This window comes from Bubalus kerabau, chromosome X, assembly GCF_029407905.1.
Source record: "Bubalus kerabau isolate K-KA32 ecotype Philippines breed swamp buffalo chromosome X, PCC_UOA_SB_1v2, whole genome shotgun sequence".
NCBI lineage: Eukaryota > Metazoa > Chordata > Mammalia > Artiodactyla > Bovidae > Bubalus > Bubalus kerabau.
In genome coordinates this window covers 156,726,932-156,742,308 of record NC_073647.1, presented here as the reverse complement: position 1 = coordinate 156,742,308, position 15,377 = coordinate 156,726,932, and the positions used below count along the sequence as shown (strand labels likewise).

General features: G+C 38.4%; 2 protein-coding genes across 5 annotated transcripts in view; both read left to right on the top strand.

The window, feature by feature from the left end:
- The window catches only part of PHKA2 (phosphorylase kinase regulatory subunit alpha 2), a 276,577-nt gene that overhangs the window by 140,771 nt on the left and 120,429 nt on the right, over window positions 1-15,377 (top strand). The window lies entirely within an intron of this gene.
- The window catches only part of ADGRG2 (adhesion G protein-coupled receptor G2), a 131,303-nt gene that overhangs the window by 93,206 nt on the left and 22,720 nt on the right, over window positions 1-15,377 (top strand). Inside the window, exons 9-17 of the mRNA XM_055564936.1 lie at window positions 2,752-2,807; window positions 3,866-3,921; window positions 4,780-4,822; window positions 5,288-5,325; window positions 7,142-7,236; window positions 7,776-7,842; window positions 10,857-11,248; window positions 12,693-12,864; window positions 13,068-13,224. Of these exons, the coding sequence (XP_055420911.1) occupies window positions 2,752-2,807; window positions 3,866-3,921; window positions 4,780-4,822; window positions 5,288-5,325; window positions 7,142-7,236; window positions 7,776-7,842; window positions 10,857-11,248; window positions 12,693-12,864; window positions 13,068-13,224 (1,076 nt within the window). The remainder of the gene's footprint in view (window positions 1-2,751; window positions 2,808-3,865; window positions 3,922-4,779; window positions 4,823-5,287; window positions 5,326-7,141; window positions 7,237-7,775; window positions 7,843-10,856; window positions 11,249-12,692; window positions 12,865-13,067; window positions 13,225-15,377) is intronic.

Below are 15,377 nucleotides of genomic sequence, written 5' to 3'. Positions count from 1 at the left end.
TAGTGTATTTTGCCATCACTAACAAAGACTGTCCACTGTTTTTAAAAATTAAAATGGAAACCTCTTGAGAACATGCTATTTTTGAAATGGGAATATTTTCCCTTCTGCCATGGGCCAGAAGGAGTGAAGCAACCACTTTTCTCACGTTGGTTTGGCTCTCTGGCCTCCCTTCCTTATTAAAATCAATGAAAGCAGATGTGAAAAACAGAAAAACATGGTGTGACAGGTCAGAACTGGATCATGGGAAGAGAGAAGAGGAAGGTAACAGTATTTTATAATGTTAAAAGTTTTAATGTGGCTCCAATGATATAAAAAAGCCAATAATTATAGTAATGCTTTCATTTTATTCTGTTCCTTTTAACAGTTTAATACTTTGTTTGAAGAACATAGGAAACAATTTAAAGTAACATAAGTTAAGGTTGGATAGTTGAGAAAACAAGCAAACTTTCCATTGAAAAAATGTTCCACGAACACTTTCTATTTGTGTGAATGTAAAGTTTACTTACATGAGCTTTCTGCTAGTAGTATTCTCTAGGTTGAATATAGCAGGAAAATATTAGCTGACTTTGATTAAAGAAAAAAGAACATTTTGGATACATTTCACTTCCATATATTGTGTAACTCTCTTCTCTCCTCACCTCCCTCCCCTCGTACCCCTCTCTTCACTGGATACTCCATAATTTCAGTATTTTCATGCTTCATTTATGTTTTGTACTGGTGACTAATGTCTAGCTTAATGTTATGTCTACATGATGTTTGATAACTGTTTCAAAGTTGAACATTTAGTACAAAAAAAAAAAAAATCCTGGTCATCTTGAATAACAGATGCCGGGAAGCTGGTTGGAGTAATGTTTTCCCCAGTTAAGCTACTGAATTGACCATTTGTTTTAGTGTCTGGTGAAAACAACCTTTTCAGGGGAGCAACTCTTTTGGCACCAGAAATTCCACAATATCCTGCCAGAAACCTTCACTTCTTACAGATTCCAATCTGGATTTATTAAGGGAAATGGAGGCTGGTGAGAAAACTGGGATCTGACCAGGTAGAGTCAGGCTGAGGGTCAAAAGGTAGTGGCTTCCTGGCTGCTCTGCTACCATTGTATGCCCAGCACATTCATGAAACTGAACATGTGCTCAATAAGACCGAAGGATGAACTTGGAGAATGGAGAGGCAAGGGAGAAAAATTGTGTGTCAGCACACATACAGTTGCTAAATAAGTTTTTAAAAGCTAAGATTTTAGCAAAAATGGACAAGCAGTTCTATGCATTTATAAATTATCTTTGGGCTTCCCTGGTGGCTCAGTGGTGAAGAATCAGCCTGCCAATGCAGGAGATATGAGTTTGATCCCTGGGTCAGGAAGATCCCCTGAAGAAGGAAATAGCAACTTGCTCCAGTATTCTTGCCTGGGAAATCCCATGGACAGAGGAGTCTGGTGGGCTTCAGTCCATGGGGGTCACAAAAGTCGGACACAACTGAGCAACTAAACAACAGCAACTGATTATCTTTGCTTTTAATAATTATGTAGTGTATTAATTTAAATTTCAGTATCAATATGCAGAGTTTGGGGTTCTCAGTAGAAAGGTGGCTGGAAAAGGTAAATCATGTTCGCTGGTCTAATGGCATTGTCAGCCATTTTAAGTGGAAGTGGACTGCTGGGTCCTTGGCTATGGGAATCAGTTGTATTTTGGAGTGCAATGAAAGATGAGATTGGGAGGCCTTCCACCCTCTAGCTCAGGAGTTGGCAAAATACTGCACATAGTTCAAATAATAGCCTGTCACATGTTTTTGTAAATAAAGTTTCGTTGGAACACAGCCATGCCATTCTTTTATATACTGACTATGGCTGCTCTTACACTATAACCACAAAGTTGTATAGTTTCAACAGAGAACATATAGCCCACAAAAACTTCAAATATTTATTTTCTGATCTCTTACAGAAAAGTTGGTTGAGCCCTGCTCTAGTTTATATGATATCCTTGCCTTTCTGCTCAGGAGGCCAGTTTTTTGTCTCTAGATTATGAAGTGCACACAGTGTACTTCTGTTAAGGAGTCTCTGTTTTATTAGTTTCCACATGGAGCCAAAGCCCCTCCGAGTATACCCTGCAGGAAATGCTTTGAGTTCTGAAATTGAGTTCAGTATTCCTCAAAGCAGGTGTTTCCAAAACAGAGTTTTCTGGCGTTTCTGGGATGAAAGTCACAAGTTGTTCAACTGAAGAAAGGATTTGCTCTGTATTCTATTCAGGTTTCAAAGCAAAATCTCAACTGTGTTCCTAGGAAAGACAGTGCATTTGGTAACTGCATTTTAAAACAACAACAAAAACTGCAAATGGCAAGGAATAAATAGACTTTCATAAGGTAGCTTAACTGCTGAGAAATACTTTTTCTCTCCCTTCCCTGTCTCCTATAACTGCAACTATAACAGCTTAAAAAGATTTTCAGCGTTAGAGCCACAGTTCCCCTAGTTAACATCTTGACAGAAAACAGTCTTGATGAGAAACAGGTAGGGATAAAATTTCTTGACAAGCAGATAAGCTTTTTCTTTTTCTGCATTGCCACATAAAATGTAGAGTTGATATTTTCTGAAAATTGTACTGATTGATAATCATTGAATAACTTTCTGACAGAAAAGAGAGTAAATGTGAATAACAAAGACTTGATTATAAAGTAATATGATGATCTTTTCCTGTGTCATATTAATCCTCAAACTCTTAAGGATGCAAGTCTCAGATTTCTTTTTGAAATTTTATTTTTAGCCTTTTTTAGAGGTGAGATCATGTTTCAATATGACGAAGAAAGCAATATTACCCAGGTAGGTTTTAAAGATTTTTTAATTGCAATTTAAAAATTGAATTCTCAGATATTCAAGGATTTAAGGTTCAAATTATTTCTGATATTTTGCATATTTACTTTTATGACCAAATTTAAATAAAGTATGTGTTGTTGAAACACTAGTTTTGTCAAGAGAGCTTGATTTCATGATAATCATGGAGTTTTGTTAAAAATTATGTTTTAGTTTTCACTGGGTTTGCTGCTGAATATGAGTGTTTATATGATATAGTTCTACTGCCAGTCAGAATTTTAAATTATATTAGAAACTCCTAGCAATAGGAAATACCTTGAATCTAAAAATAGTCTCAATCTGATCCTGTTCACTCCCATCTGGGACTCAGACAAGTAGTATCAGCCTTCCCATAACCTAGCTTGGTTCAGAAAATGAAAAGTGAAAGTATTAGTCACTCAGTCCTGTCTGACTCTGTGGGATCCCATGGAGGGTAGCCCCCCAGGATCCTCTGTCCATGGAACTTCTCAGGCAAGAATACTGGAGTGGACTGCCATTTCCTCTCCAAGAGATCTTCCCCACCTAGGGATCGAACCTGTGTCTCCTGCATTGCAGGAAGATTCATTACCATCTGAACCACCTTGTTCAGAAGCCCAGATTGGTTCAGAAGATCCCAGCCAAATATGGTTTGTTAATTCCATGAATATTTCCTGAGCACCTACTATGTGCCAGGCAATGAGCTAGGTGCTAGAAATGCAGTGATGGTTGTTACCAAGTGTCCCTTTTTACATTCACACAGAGAGCTTTAATAGTGGTCTTTTGGGGGGAATTCTTGAAATAACAAAAGATAGAAATTAGCACGTCAGACTTGCTGATTAAGAATATTTTTTAAAGAAAACAAAAACAAAGACTGACTCAGCCAATATGTATTCACTCTTTTGCTAGACAATATTCCATGTAGTTAGGAATCACAGTCTTTGGGGTGTAGGTCTTTAGGTGCCCAACAAAACTAAAGAACAACTTCTTGTTAGAAAGTGTTATAAAACAAAACAATGATTGCTATATTAACGATGTTGTGCTTCTAACAGAATCAAGTTATGGCTAATGGCACGTTAACTGGAATCCTGTCTCTAAGGGAATTGAAGTGAGTAATCTTGCAGTTTGATTTAAAACCTAAGACATCAACTCTGGAAAGATACTTGTTGAGCTATCTTTACTTTTGGAAACCAAGAATAGGATAGAGACAGACCCAGAGGTATGAAGAATTGGTCCTTGAGTTCTTCACAAACTAACCATAGTAACCTGTTATCAACTAATATCCCCATGAGGATGTTCTCTTTGATGCTACTGAATTATGTAAGATCTTCACTAAACTAGATTTCGTTTTGCCCAGCGTGCAACAAGCTAAAAAACCGAGAAGCCAAGACTTGCAGCAGAGAGAGGGCTTTTTCCTAACGTAGCCACATGAGGAGAACAAGTCTCAGATCTACCTCTCCAAAGGCCAGCAACTTGGGGCATTTATGGGGTAAAAAATAAAGTGGCAGGGCGGTCTGAGGCTGTGGAGTGTGGGGACCGTGACTGGAGAGTGCTGGAGGGTGGAGGAGGGTGTCAGTTGTAGAGGAGGAAAAATCAGAGACAGAGGGCCCCCAGGGTGAGTGACTAGCCAGTCTCAGAAGTTTTGCCTCGGGCCAGCACTTCCTCTGGCCCTTTGCCAGAGGCAGCTGCCTGGGAGTTGCAGTAGCCTAATAAGTAATAAGATTGTTTAACCATAATTTATATCTTGCCATTGGCTGGAACTGATACAGCGTCTTTCTGGTTTGTTTCCCTTGTCATATTAATTAATTTTACCCACATAGGAATCTCTTACTGTACCCAGTATTTCTTCAAAGTGAACACTGCAAGCAATAAATACCATATGCTTCATGTAATTGCTAAAATTCTAACTTGTTTTGAACTTAACATCATCAGTGATCTCCTTCATGTCAATTTCTCATTTTATTAGCAGACAATCAGAACTCAACAAAACTCTGGAAACCTTAAGTGAGGTAATCATAGTACATCCTGTACTTGTTTATAATTATTGTTATTATTTGGGGGAGAGCATGGTGTTCTGTATTCCTGAGGAGATAGGTATTCAAATTACCCCCAAATCTGCTGTGTAAAAGAATGAATGGGCAAGTTATATTGCTCCAAAAATCAAAACTAGGCTCAATGGATGGATGTTACACAGGGATAGATTTTCCTTTAAGTAAAACCAGGTTTCTTAAAACCGGGGCTTCAGGAGAATGTGCTCCCTTGTGTGGTAGAGAGTTTCCTGACACTAGAGGTATCCAAGTAGAGCCTGAATAGCTTTGATCGTATGTCATTAATCTGGTAGGAATGAGAATTAGATCATTCCTAGGAGTTTTTGTAGTTCTAAGATTCTGTGATGCTGTGATAAATCCTGGGTCATCTTGCCTGATATTTTCAATTATCAAACTAACATTAATACATTTTTTCTTTTGTTTCAGACTTATTTTACAGAGTGTGATGCAGCAGAGTCCCAAAGGTCAGTCATTTTTCATACCCTTTTTATTAAAGATCATTATTTCTCTACTCATGAGAAATAAAGTATGAGGAGTCTTAGGGTACAAATTCAAAGGTATTCCTCTAGAATAAATACACATTAGTGATAGTTTGGATATATAATTTTTTATTTTTCCAAACACATATCACAGTCACATCCATCTTCTCATTTCTTTATGAAGCTCAGAGGGGTGTGGGAGGTGTTGAACCATTTACCTCTGGTTCTATGAAGCTGAGGCTTATCACCGCCCTTAGCCCCACAGGCCACCAATAGGACCAACAAATGGCTCCCAGTGGTCTAGTCAGGGTGAAGGCCACACAGAGAAGAAGGAACATAATATGGAGCTTGGTGAGGGACTTCCCTGGTGGTCCAATAGCTAAGACTATGTGCTCCCAGTGCAGGGGGCCTGGGTTCAATCCCTGGTCAGGGAACTATTAGATCCCTGGGAATCTAATTAGTCAGAACTAATAGATCCCACGTGCCGCAGCTAAGAGTTTGCTGCCTCTAAAGATCCCACGTGCCACAACGAAGATCGAAGATTCTGAATGCCACAACTAAGACTCAGCACAGCCACATAAATAAATAAAAATATATATTTAAAAAAAGACATTCATTTCAATTTTGAAAAAATTATGGAGCTTGGGGAAAGGAGAGAGGAGGAAGGAAAAGATCGGAAAGAATAAGAAATTAAAAAGTGCACGCAAGGTTGAATCACAGATTGCCTGACAGCTATTTGAGGTTGAAATGAGTTTCCAGTCCAGGTTCGATGCACGATACTGGATGCTTGGGGCTAGTGCACTGGGACAACCCAGAGGGATGGTATGGGGAGGGAGGAGGGAGGAGGGTTCAGGATGGGGAACACATGTATACCTGTGGCGGATTCATTTTGATATTTGGCAAAACTAATACAATTATGTAAAGTTTAAAAATAAAATAAAATTTAAAAAAATAAAATAAAATTTAAAATAAAAAAAAAATGAAATGATGTTCACTGGCTGTCCTAGCTGCATAAGCCAACAAGAACAGCTTTTAGGTCAGTAGTCTGACCACCTGAATCTTGAGCATTCCATTCTAGTAAAAGTCCTAGAAAATAAGTTTCTGCTCATCTAATGATTCACTGGTACAAATAATGACAAGTTTCCCATGAAGCTGTAGATTGGATCCCTACCCACCATATGTATTTAGTTATTTCACTTCTCATTATTTGCAACATTAATATTTTGTTCAGCATGCTGCAGTTCATGGGGTCGCAAAGAGTCGGACACAACTGAGTAACTGAACTGAACTGAAACTAAGACAAAAGTGAAAAAAGAAACAGAATGTCTTAAATTCCTAGTTATCTGATGATCTAAATGGAACTGCCAGAGTGGTTTTGGATTTAAGAGACCTTGATATTTGTCTAGGCTGGGATGTCAAAGGGCTCTCATGTTGAAAACCCATCGGCCTCCAGAAACCAGGCAAGCCGCCACCGCTCAGACTCTAGGTGTCAGGATACTTGTCTTCGTAACCAGGTTTCCACCCCCACATGTTCATTATGCAGGTGGGCAAAACGAATTAGCAGCTGTGTATGGTCAGAGGGTCTCTGGTTTGCATTCTCTGTGAATGTAAACCTCTCTAAATGCTCTGTCATAGGAAATCTTTGGGGTAAAGTTCCACCCATGGTAGGAAGCTTATTGGGGTGACATTGCAAGTTAACAGTGTCAGTGTCCCCTTTGCCCACTGTTTGAAAAACAGCTACAAGTATGTAGGTAGGTTTCCAGTTGAGTAATGCTCTGGTTATATATATTTCTCTTTACAGCACAGTAAATTGTACATTCACCATAAAATTGAATAAGACAATGAACATATGTGCTGTGATGGTTGCTTTCCAAACAGTAAAGATTCGACCAATGGGTAAGTTGTCTCTATCTTTATGGCTGTGTTCATTGTCACATGACTTTGATGTAATCTTTTTCAAATCGAAAATATAATGAATAAATTTACATATGTTACAACTTTCTGTTTTGAGTCTTGTCATTGGGTGGTTGTTACGGATCTCTAAAAGGTGCTTTTTCCTGCTTTCTCAGTAAAGTCTCAGTATACTGTTTTGGAAGTCAGAATAAAACAACCCTATTGAGATAGAGAATTCTATTTGGAGTGCTCGATCGATTGCTGCTGGGATATATTTACTTCGGAATTTCTCTTAGGAGTTGCTGAAGAGCAATTGATACTGCATACAACCCCATATTATTCATTCAATAAATATTTTAAGCACTTACTATTTATATATAATTGTCAATATAATGGAATCCAATTTATTTTATCATCTGTTTCAGACTTAAGTTCTTTAAAATGCCATCAGTGTGAGAATCGTAATACTTGAAGGATCTGAGCTTCTCCCTTGCCTTGTTCTTGACCTTGCATTTTCATTCTTTTCCTTTTGTCTCCTCCAGAACAGTGCTGCTGTTCTACCAGGACCCCGTGCCCTTCCTCCCTAGAGGAGGTAAAGAAACTGCAGTGGTATGTAGCAAATATGCTGACCCTTTTCCTAATAATAATAATAATAATAATTTAATCACCATGCTGGCTAAGGAATTTTGAAATTTCGATGGTGAAGAAGGGTTTTCAGTTTTAGGAAAAAAAGCAATTTTCTTTTGTATGAAGTTTCTGTTGCCTGAAATCAATGATTTGCAATCTTGGTTGCACATTAGAATCACCCGAGAAGTGTTAAAAATATTCTGCCTTCCCAGCCTCACCAGCTGAATGTGTCCTCATATTTAAAAATTTTTCCAGTGTGGTATAGGAAGAATAGTATCTTAATGTTATTTGTACTTCTCTTATTAAAACTTTTTGGACATTTCTTTCATATATTTGGGGCCATTTTTGTATCATTTCTGTGAATTGTGTGTTAATGTATTTTTCCCACTGGATATTTAATCAGTTTTTAAGAGAACTTTATATATTGTGGATAGTAGACCTTTGTCTGTGGTATATGTTGCATATATTTTCTCCCAGTTTGTCAGTTATCTTCTGACTTTGTTTATATGTTTTTGTTATGCAAATAAAAATTTTAAATGTACTTAAATTTTATCAATCTTTTATTTTATTGCTTGTGGATTTGGAGGCATTATTAGAAAGCCTTTCCCTACACCTAGATATAGAGGAATTCATCTTTGTGTTTTTCTAGTACTTATATGATTTTTTTTCTACATTAGATCCACTTGGAATTTTATTCTTATTTGGTGGGAGGCATGGGAGTAATTTAATCTTTTCCAAATGTCTATCCAGTCAGTGGTCCCAGCACCATTTATTAAAAAAGTCCACCCTTTCTTCAGTGATCTGAGATGTCACCTTTGTCATATGCTAAAGTTTGGTAGCTATTTGGATTAAACTACAGATGTTAGATGTTAACATTGGGGGAAGCTGGGTGAGGAGTGTATGAATCTCTGTGTTATTTTTGCAGTATTTCTGTAAGCCTACAATTAGTTCAAATTAAAAATGTTTTAAAATTTTGATTTCTAGTCTCCACCCTCAGTAATTCTGCTTAAATGAGTCTGGGGCATAGCCTAGGGATTAAGAGTTTTAAAAACTTTCCTGGTGGTTCTAATGGGCAACTGAAGTTGCAAATCACTACCTTAACCTCTGCCTCAGTGGAGGTAAGCAGGGAGATGGATTCTTCAAAATAGTAGATGATCCCAAAAGTCATGGACGGTGTGATCAAAAGTGTATGAAAATATACATGGAAAAACCCAGGAATTGAATGAATGAAAATGCTCACAAGAGTTCCCAGTGATTGGCCTGCCTGCTTGATGGTCATTTTCTTGTTTACTTTTTTTTCTTTGCAGCATTTTGTATACTTTTCTACAATCAGATAAAAATTGTATTTTTTAAAAAAGGACATGAATTTTTTAATATGAAACTTCTCATATGGGAATAAAAGGCTAAGTGTAGCCTGTCTGCCCTTTGTGGGCCAAATTTCTGGGATACATTGAAACATTGGGCCCCTAGGAGTAGCTAAAGAACTTTAGTTAAGGATATGTAGCATTTTATGTAATAAAAGGTAAAGAGTACTTGAGTTTTAAGCTTAATATACCCCCATCAAGGTGGAGGGTTGAACCTCACTTGGGAGATGGAATTTCTGAAAGCATCAGGATCCAATGAGGAGACTTCACTGTCACCTCAGGACCAACTAAATCAGACACTGAGGAGAAGGCCACAGAAATCTCTAATTTTTAAAAGGGCCTCTGGGTAATTCTCAGGCACAGCCAAGATTGGGAACCACTGGGCTAAAGTAACATTAAGGGTGTAGCTGATGTATAAGCTCGGACCACCCCTTTGGCCCCAGCTTGATTCATTTTTTTCATTCAGCAACATTTCTTCATCAGGTACTGTATGCTAGTTAGTACTTTGGCAGGCTATGCAGTATAAAATTGATTCTGGCAGATTTCTGTGCTCATCAGTTTCACACAAAATTGTGTATTGTTAATTCCAACTCAAGATTTTGTTGAAACAAAATTCAGTAAGTTGAAGAAAAAAATGGCTGTGTGATTTACCTTTCCCAGCCAGTGTCACCAATGCATGTGAACGACCTAAATTTGAAGTTTCTTGGAAAGGAAAAGCTTATTTGTGAACCACCAAGACCAGTATGAGAATTTACTGAAATTAAAAACTCTACTGTACAAATCAATAATAATTATTTTTACATATTTTTCTATTGATCAATATGCAGAAGATTGTAATTGTAATTAACAGAATTATGCACTTTGATTGTAAAAAGTGTAAGAAAAAATTGAAGAACATTTTATTGTTACTGACTAATTTAGAGCTGCTTTTCAGTTTACTCCTTACCCCTTTGAGCTCAGTGTTAATACTGAGTTGACACAAGAGTTAGTAAGTTAGTGTATCTATTATGGATGGACACACATAGTTTTGAAATGGGTATGCTTTAGTTTCTAAGTCAAATCAGTTGTCTTAAAAATGATGAGCCAGTTTTGTCAGCGTGGATTTGAATATTACAAGAAAATTACATTTTGGTATTTGATTCTAATTTTAGAAAAATGTTAAGTACGTTTGAAACAGTTTGGGCCTGTGATTCCATTTTTTTTTTTTTTTAAGAATAAATTTTGTGAAATCTAAAAAGCCCACCACAGACAGACTCCTAGTATATGGAAACCACCAGTTTGGTTGCAGGGCATTCAACAGCTCCCTTCCCAAGAAGCACCTGGCAGTGGTACATGCTCTTCTCAACTGCCTGAAAAGTGATGACGTGTAGAATCAGGGAGTAGCAGTGAACAAGTGAAGCAGAACTGTGAATTCAAAAAAGAGCATCCCTCCTGGCTAATTCCTCTCCTGGGGAGAAGGTGGTGGAAGTGGGCAGGGGCAGGAGACCATTGGCAGGTACACAGAGGGTCTGCAAATGCAAGTCCACAATGGAGCCGTGTAGCCTTGGTGGTGTCACATGGTTGCCACGAGAAGAGCTTAGCCTCTGTAGCTTGTTTGTGTCTCATATGCATCTCTCTGATTCTTGCCTTTAGTGACCTGCAGGATCCCGTTGTGTGTCTCGCTCGTCATCCACACGGCCCACCATTCTCTTCTTCCAGCAATGCCATCCCAGTTGCTCCTCAGGCCACCATTGTGTCCCAGATCTCTAGTGCCTTCTCTTTTGCTGAGCCTCTAGCTCATCCAGTTGTAACCCAGAGCCCTCACTCTCCAACAGGGGTGATTCCGCTACCTTCTCCCCAGCCTTCAGCTCCCATAACTTCCAGCCCAGCCATTGATATGCCCCTGCCATCTGGAACTGTCTCTTCCCCTAAGCCTCCACCTGATCTTCCCCTCACCCTGTCCCCTGGGAAGTCGTCAGCCCCCTCTCCAACCACGTCTGCCCCTGTGAACGTCGACACGACTGGCATACCTCCTGACAAGACAGGTAAATATGACAAGCCACACTGATCCCATGTTTTTGTCATTCGAGCCCCCTGAAACCCAGCTGCCTGCCAAATTATGATGTCTGCGATGAGACCACATTAAGCCTTTCTTTTTGTGATGTCTGCTTGATTTTGAGAGCTTTCCTTTGGGCATTCGTAGAACACAGATACAGTTGAGATTGATTGTTTGGCCAAGATAAATAGCTCTGAGGCAAACACAGATCTCATTTTATCCAGATGAATTATTTTACAGGTTTCTTTCTCCTGCAAAAGGTGGGTCACTGTTTTCAACATTCTGAAGAGATCAGTTTTGAACCATTAAAAGCAGGAACTCCATTTAGACAGAAAACAAAAGAAAAAAATTGATGTTCTTGAAATGGCACAGAATGCCAGAGCTGGTGATGAGCCAGAGGAGCCGTGAGAAGGGGAAGACCATTCAGAAGACCTCAGGGCAGGTCTGCCTAGGCCCTCACAGGTGGTGGGATTTGGAATAAGCCTTTTAGCTCCTCCTGACTGAGCCTGGTCTACCTTAAGATGGAAATAACCACACTAACCACATAGGTTTGGAATAATGGTGAATATGAGAATGCCACAGAAACTGCACCAGGCTCCCGGACACAAAGTATGCTTGAGAGTAAAAAAGGGAAGAGGGAAGGAAGCAGAGAGAATTCTGCATAATCTCTGCAGTCTAAGTCCAGTGAATAAGATATAGCAGGTCTTCCTCTAGAATTTGGAGGGTGAAGCAAAGTGAAATTCTTGGAGACACGAGACTTGAGCTGTTGTGTTCTCGCCTCCTCTGCCTCAGGCAAGCCTGTCCAGGAGATCTGGAGCCTCTGCCAAATGGCTTGAGATTTTTTTTGAATTCCACAAGAGAGGAATGATGAAATATGATATGCCACCTCAATAGCATGTCTAGTATGCAGCTGTGCATAAACAGACAGAAACTTGGGGCATTTTTTAAGTCTTAAGTGAAAATAATGCAAAAGCAAATATTTAGTTTGCACATCATGTTTATAATAGTGTTTTATTGTGTGGATAAAGATTAGAAAGGAATATGCAAAATAAGAAATAGGATGTTAAGTGGTGGAATTAAGCAACTGCATTGTTAGGAGACATACAGATAGCCAGTAGACACTTGAAAGATGCTCATCATTGCTAATTATTATGGAAATGCAAATCAAAACTATAGTGAGGTATCACCTCACACCAGTCAGAATGGCCATCATCAAAAAGTCTATGAATAATAAATTCTGGAGAGGATGTGGAGAAAAGGGAACCCTCCTACACTGTTGGTAAGAGCCTACTATAACATTTATGAACATGTTTTCCTTTCCCTGGGGCAAATACCTAGGGTTGGGTTTTCCAGGTCACAGAGTCTATGTATGTTTCTTTATGAGTGATTTTTCCATTATGTTTTAATAAAGTGATTTGGTTCTCTTGTTACAGAAATTGTTCATACCAGCAGCATCAGTGTTTCTGATCTTGAGAACCAAGTGTCCCGGATGGAGTGGGCTCTGTCCTTAGGCAGCTTGGAGCCTAACCTCGCAGGACAAATGATAAACCAAGTCAGCCGACTCCTTCATTCTCCGCCCACCTTGCTGGCCCCTTTGGCCCAAAGGTATGACGTAGCACACTGATATGGTCATGAGAGGGGCTCTTCTAATAATAATGATGCTTCTAGATGATTAATTATACCCAAGTATTTTTCTCCCACTTACGAGGTTCATAATGACTTGTTAAGTTTCTTTTCTGTATTCTGCTTACACTGGGGAAAACAATTCAGTCAGAGTGCTGAATTTGAACTGCTACTTCTCTTTACAGATTGCTAAAAGTAGTGGATGACATTGGCTTACAGCTGAATTTTTCAACCAAGACCATAAGTCTGACCTCCCCTTCTTTGGCTCTGGCTGTGATCAGGGTGAATGCCAGTAATTTTGACACAACTACTTTTGCTGCCCAAGACCCTGCAAATCTTCAGGTACATCCTAATTTATTGTAGAAAAGACCTTTTCTTTTATATGATTATAGTCCTCATGTACTTCATGATTAAGGCCATTACTATTTATACCATGGGTGATATTCAAAATATTTAGCATCTAGAACAATGAGGCATCACAGAATCAAAAGAAGGACATTGTGTAATATCATATAAGAAATGAATCATTGGAGAAATGTCTATTTAGTTCTTTGGCCCATTTTTTGATTGGGTCATTTATTTTTCTGGAGTTGAGCTGTAGGAGTTGCTTGTATATTCTCGAGATTAGTTGTTTGTCAGTTGCTTCATTTGCTATTATCTTCTCCCATTCTGAAGGCTGTCTTTTCACCTTGCTAATAGTTTCCTTTGATGTGCAGAAGCTTTTAAGGTTAATTAGGTCCCATTTGTTTATTTTTGCTTTTATTTCCAATATTCTGGGAGGTGGGTCATAGAGGATCCTGCTGTGATGTATGTCAGAGAGTGTTTTGCCTATGTTCTCCTCTAGGAGTTTTATAGTTTCTGGTCTTACGTTTAGATCTTTAATCCATTTTGAGTTTATTTTTGTGTATGGTGTTAGAAAGTGTTCTAGTTTCATTCTTTTACAAGTGGTTGACCAGAGTTCCCAGCACCACTTGTTAAAGAGATTGTCTTTAATCCATTGTATATTCTTGCCTCCTTTGTCGAAGATAAGGTGTCCATATGTGCGTGGATTTATCTCTGGGCTTTCTATTTTGTTCCATTGATCTATATTTCTGTCTTTGTGCCAGTACCATACTGTCTTGATAACTGTGGCTTTGTAGTAGAGCCTGAAGTCAGGTAGGTGGATTCCTCCAGTTCCATTCTTCTTTCTCAAGATCGCTTTGGCTATTCGAGGTTTTTTGTTTTTCCATACAAATTGTGAAATTATTTGTTCTAGCTCTGTGAAGAATGCTGTTGGTAGCTTGATAGGGATTGCATTGAATCTATAGATTGCTTTGGGTAGTATACTCATTTTCACTACATTGATTCTTCCAATCCATGAACATGGTATATTTCTCCATCTGTTAGTGTCCTCTTTGATTTCTTTCACCAGTGTTTTATAGTTTTCTATATATAGGTCTTTAGATTCTTTAGGTAGATATATTCCTAAGTATTTTATTCTTTCCGTTGCAATGGTGAATGGAATTGTTTCCTTAATTTCTCTTTCTGTTTTCTCATTATTAGTGTATAGGAATGCAAGGGATTTCTGTGTGTTGATTTTATATCCTGCAACTTTACTATAGTCATTGATTAGTTCTAGTAATTTTCTGGTGGAGTCTTTAGGGTTTTCTATGTAGAGGATCATGTCATCTGCAAACAGTGAGAGCTTTACTTCTTCTTTTCCAATTTGGATTCCTTTTATTTCTTTTTCTGCTCTGATTGCTGTGGCCAAAACTTCCAAAACTATGTTGAATAGTAATGGTGAAAGTGGGCACCCTTGTCTTGTTCCTGACTTTAGAGGAAATGCTTTCAATTTTTCACCATTGAGGATAATGTTTGCTGTGGGTTTGTCATATATAGCTTTGATTATGTTGAGGTAGGTTCCTTCTATTCCTGCTTTCTGGAGAGTTTTGATCATAAATGGATGTTGAATTTTGTCAAAGGCTTTCTCTGCATCTATTGAGATAATCATATGGTTTTTATTTTTCAATTTGTTAATGTGGTGTATTACATTGATTGATTTGCGGATATTGAAGAATCCTTGCATCCCTGGGATAAAGCCCACTTGGTCATGGTGTATGATCTTTTTAATGTGTTGTTGGATTCTGATTGCTAGAATTTTGTTAAGGATTTTTGCATCTATGTTCATCAGTGATATTGGCCTGTAGTTTTCTTTTTTTGTGGGATCTTTGTCAGGTTTTGGTATTAGGGTGATGGTGGCCTCATAGAATGAGTTTGGAAGTTTACCATCCTCTGCAATTTTCTGGAAGAGTTTGAGCAGGATAGGTGTTAGCTCTTCTCTAAATTTTTGGTAGAATTCAGCTGTGAAGCCGTCTGGACCTGGGCTTTTGTTTGCTGGAAGATTTTTGATTACAGTTTCAATTTCCGTGCTTGTGATGGGTCTGTTAAGATTTTCTATTTCTTCCTGATCGAGTTTTGGAAAGTTGTACTTTTCTAAGAATTTGTCCATTTCTTCC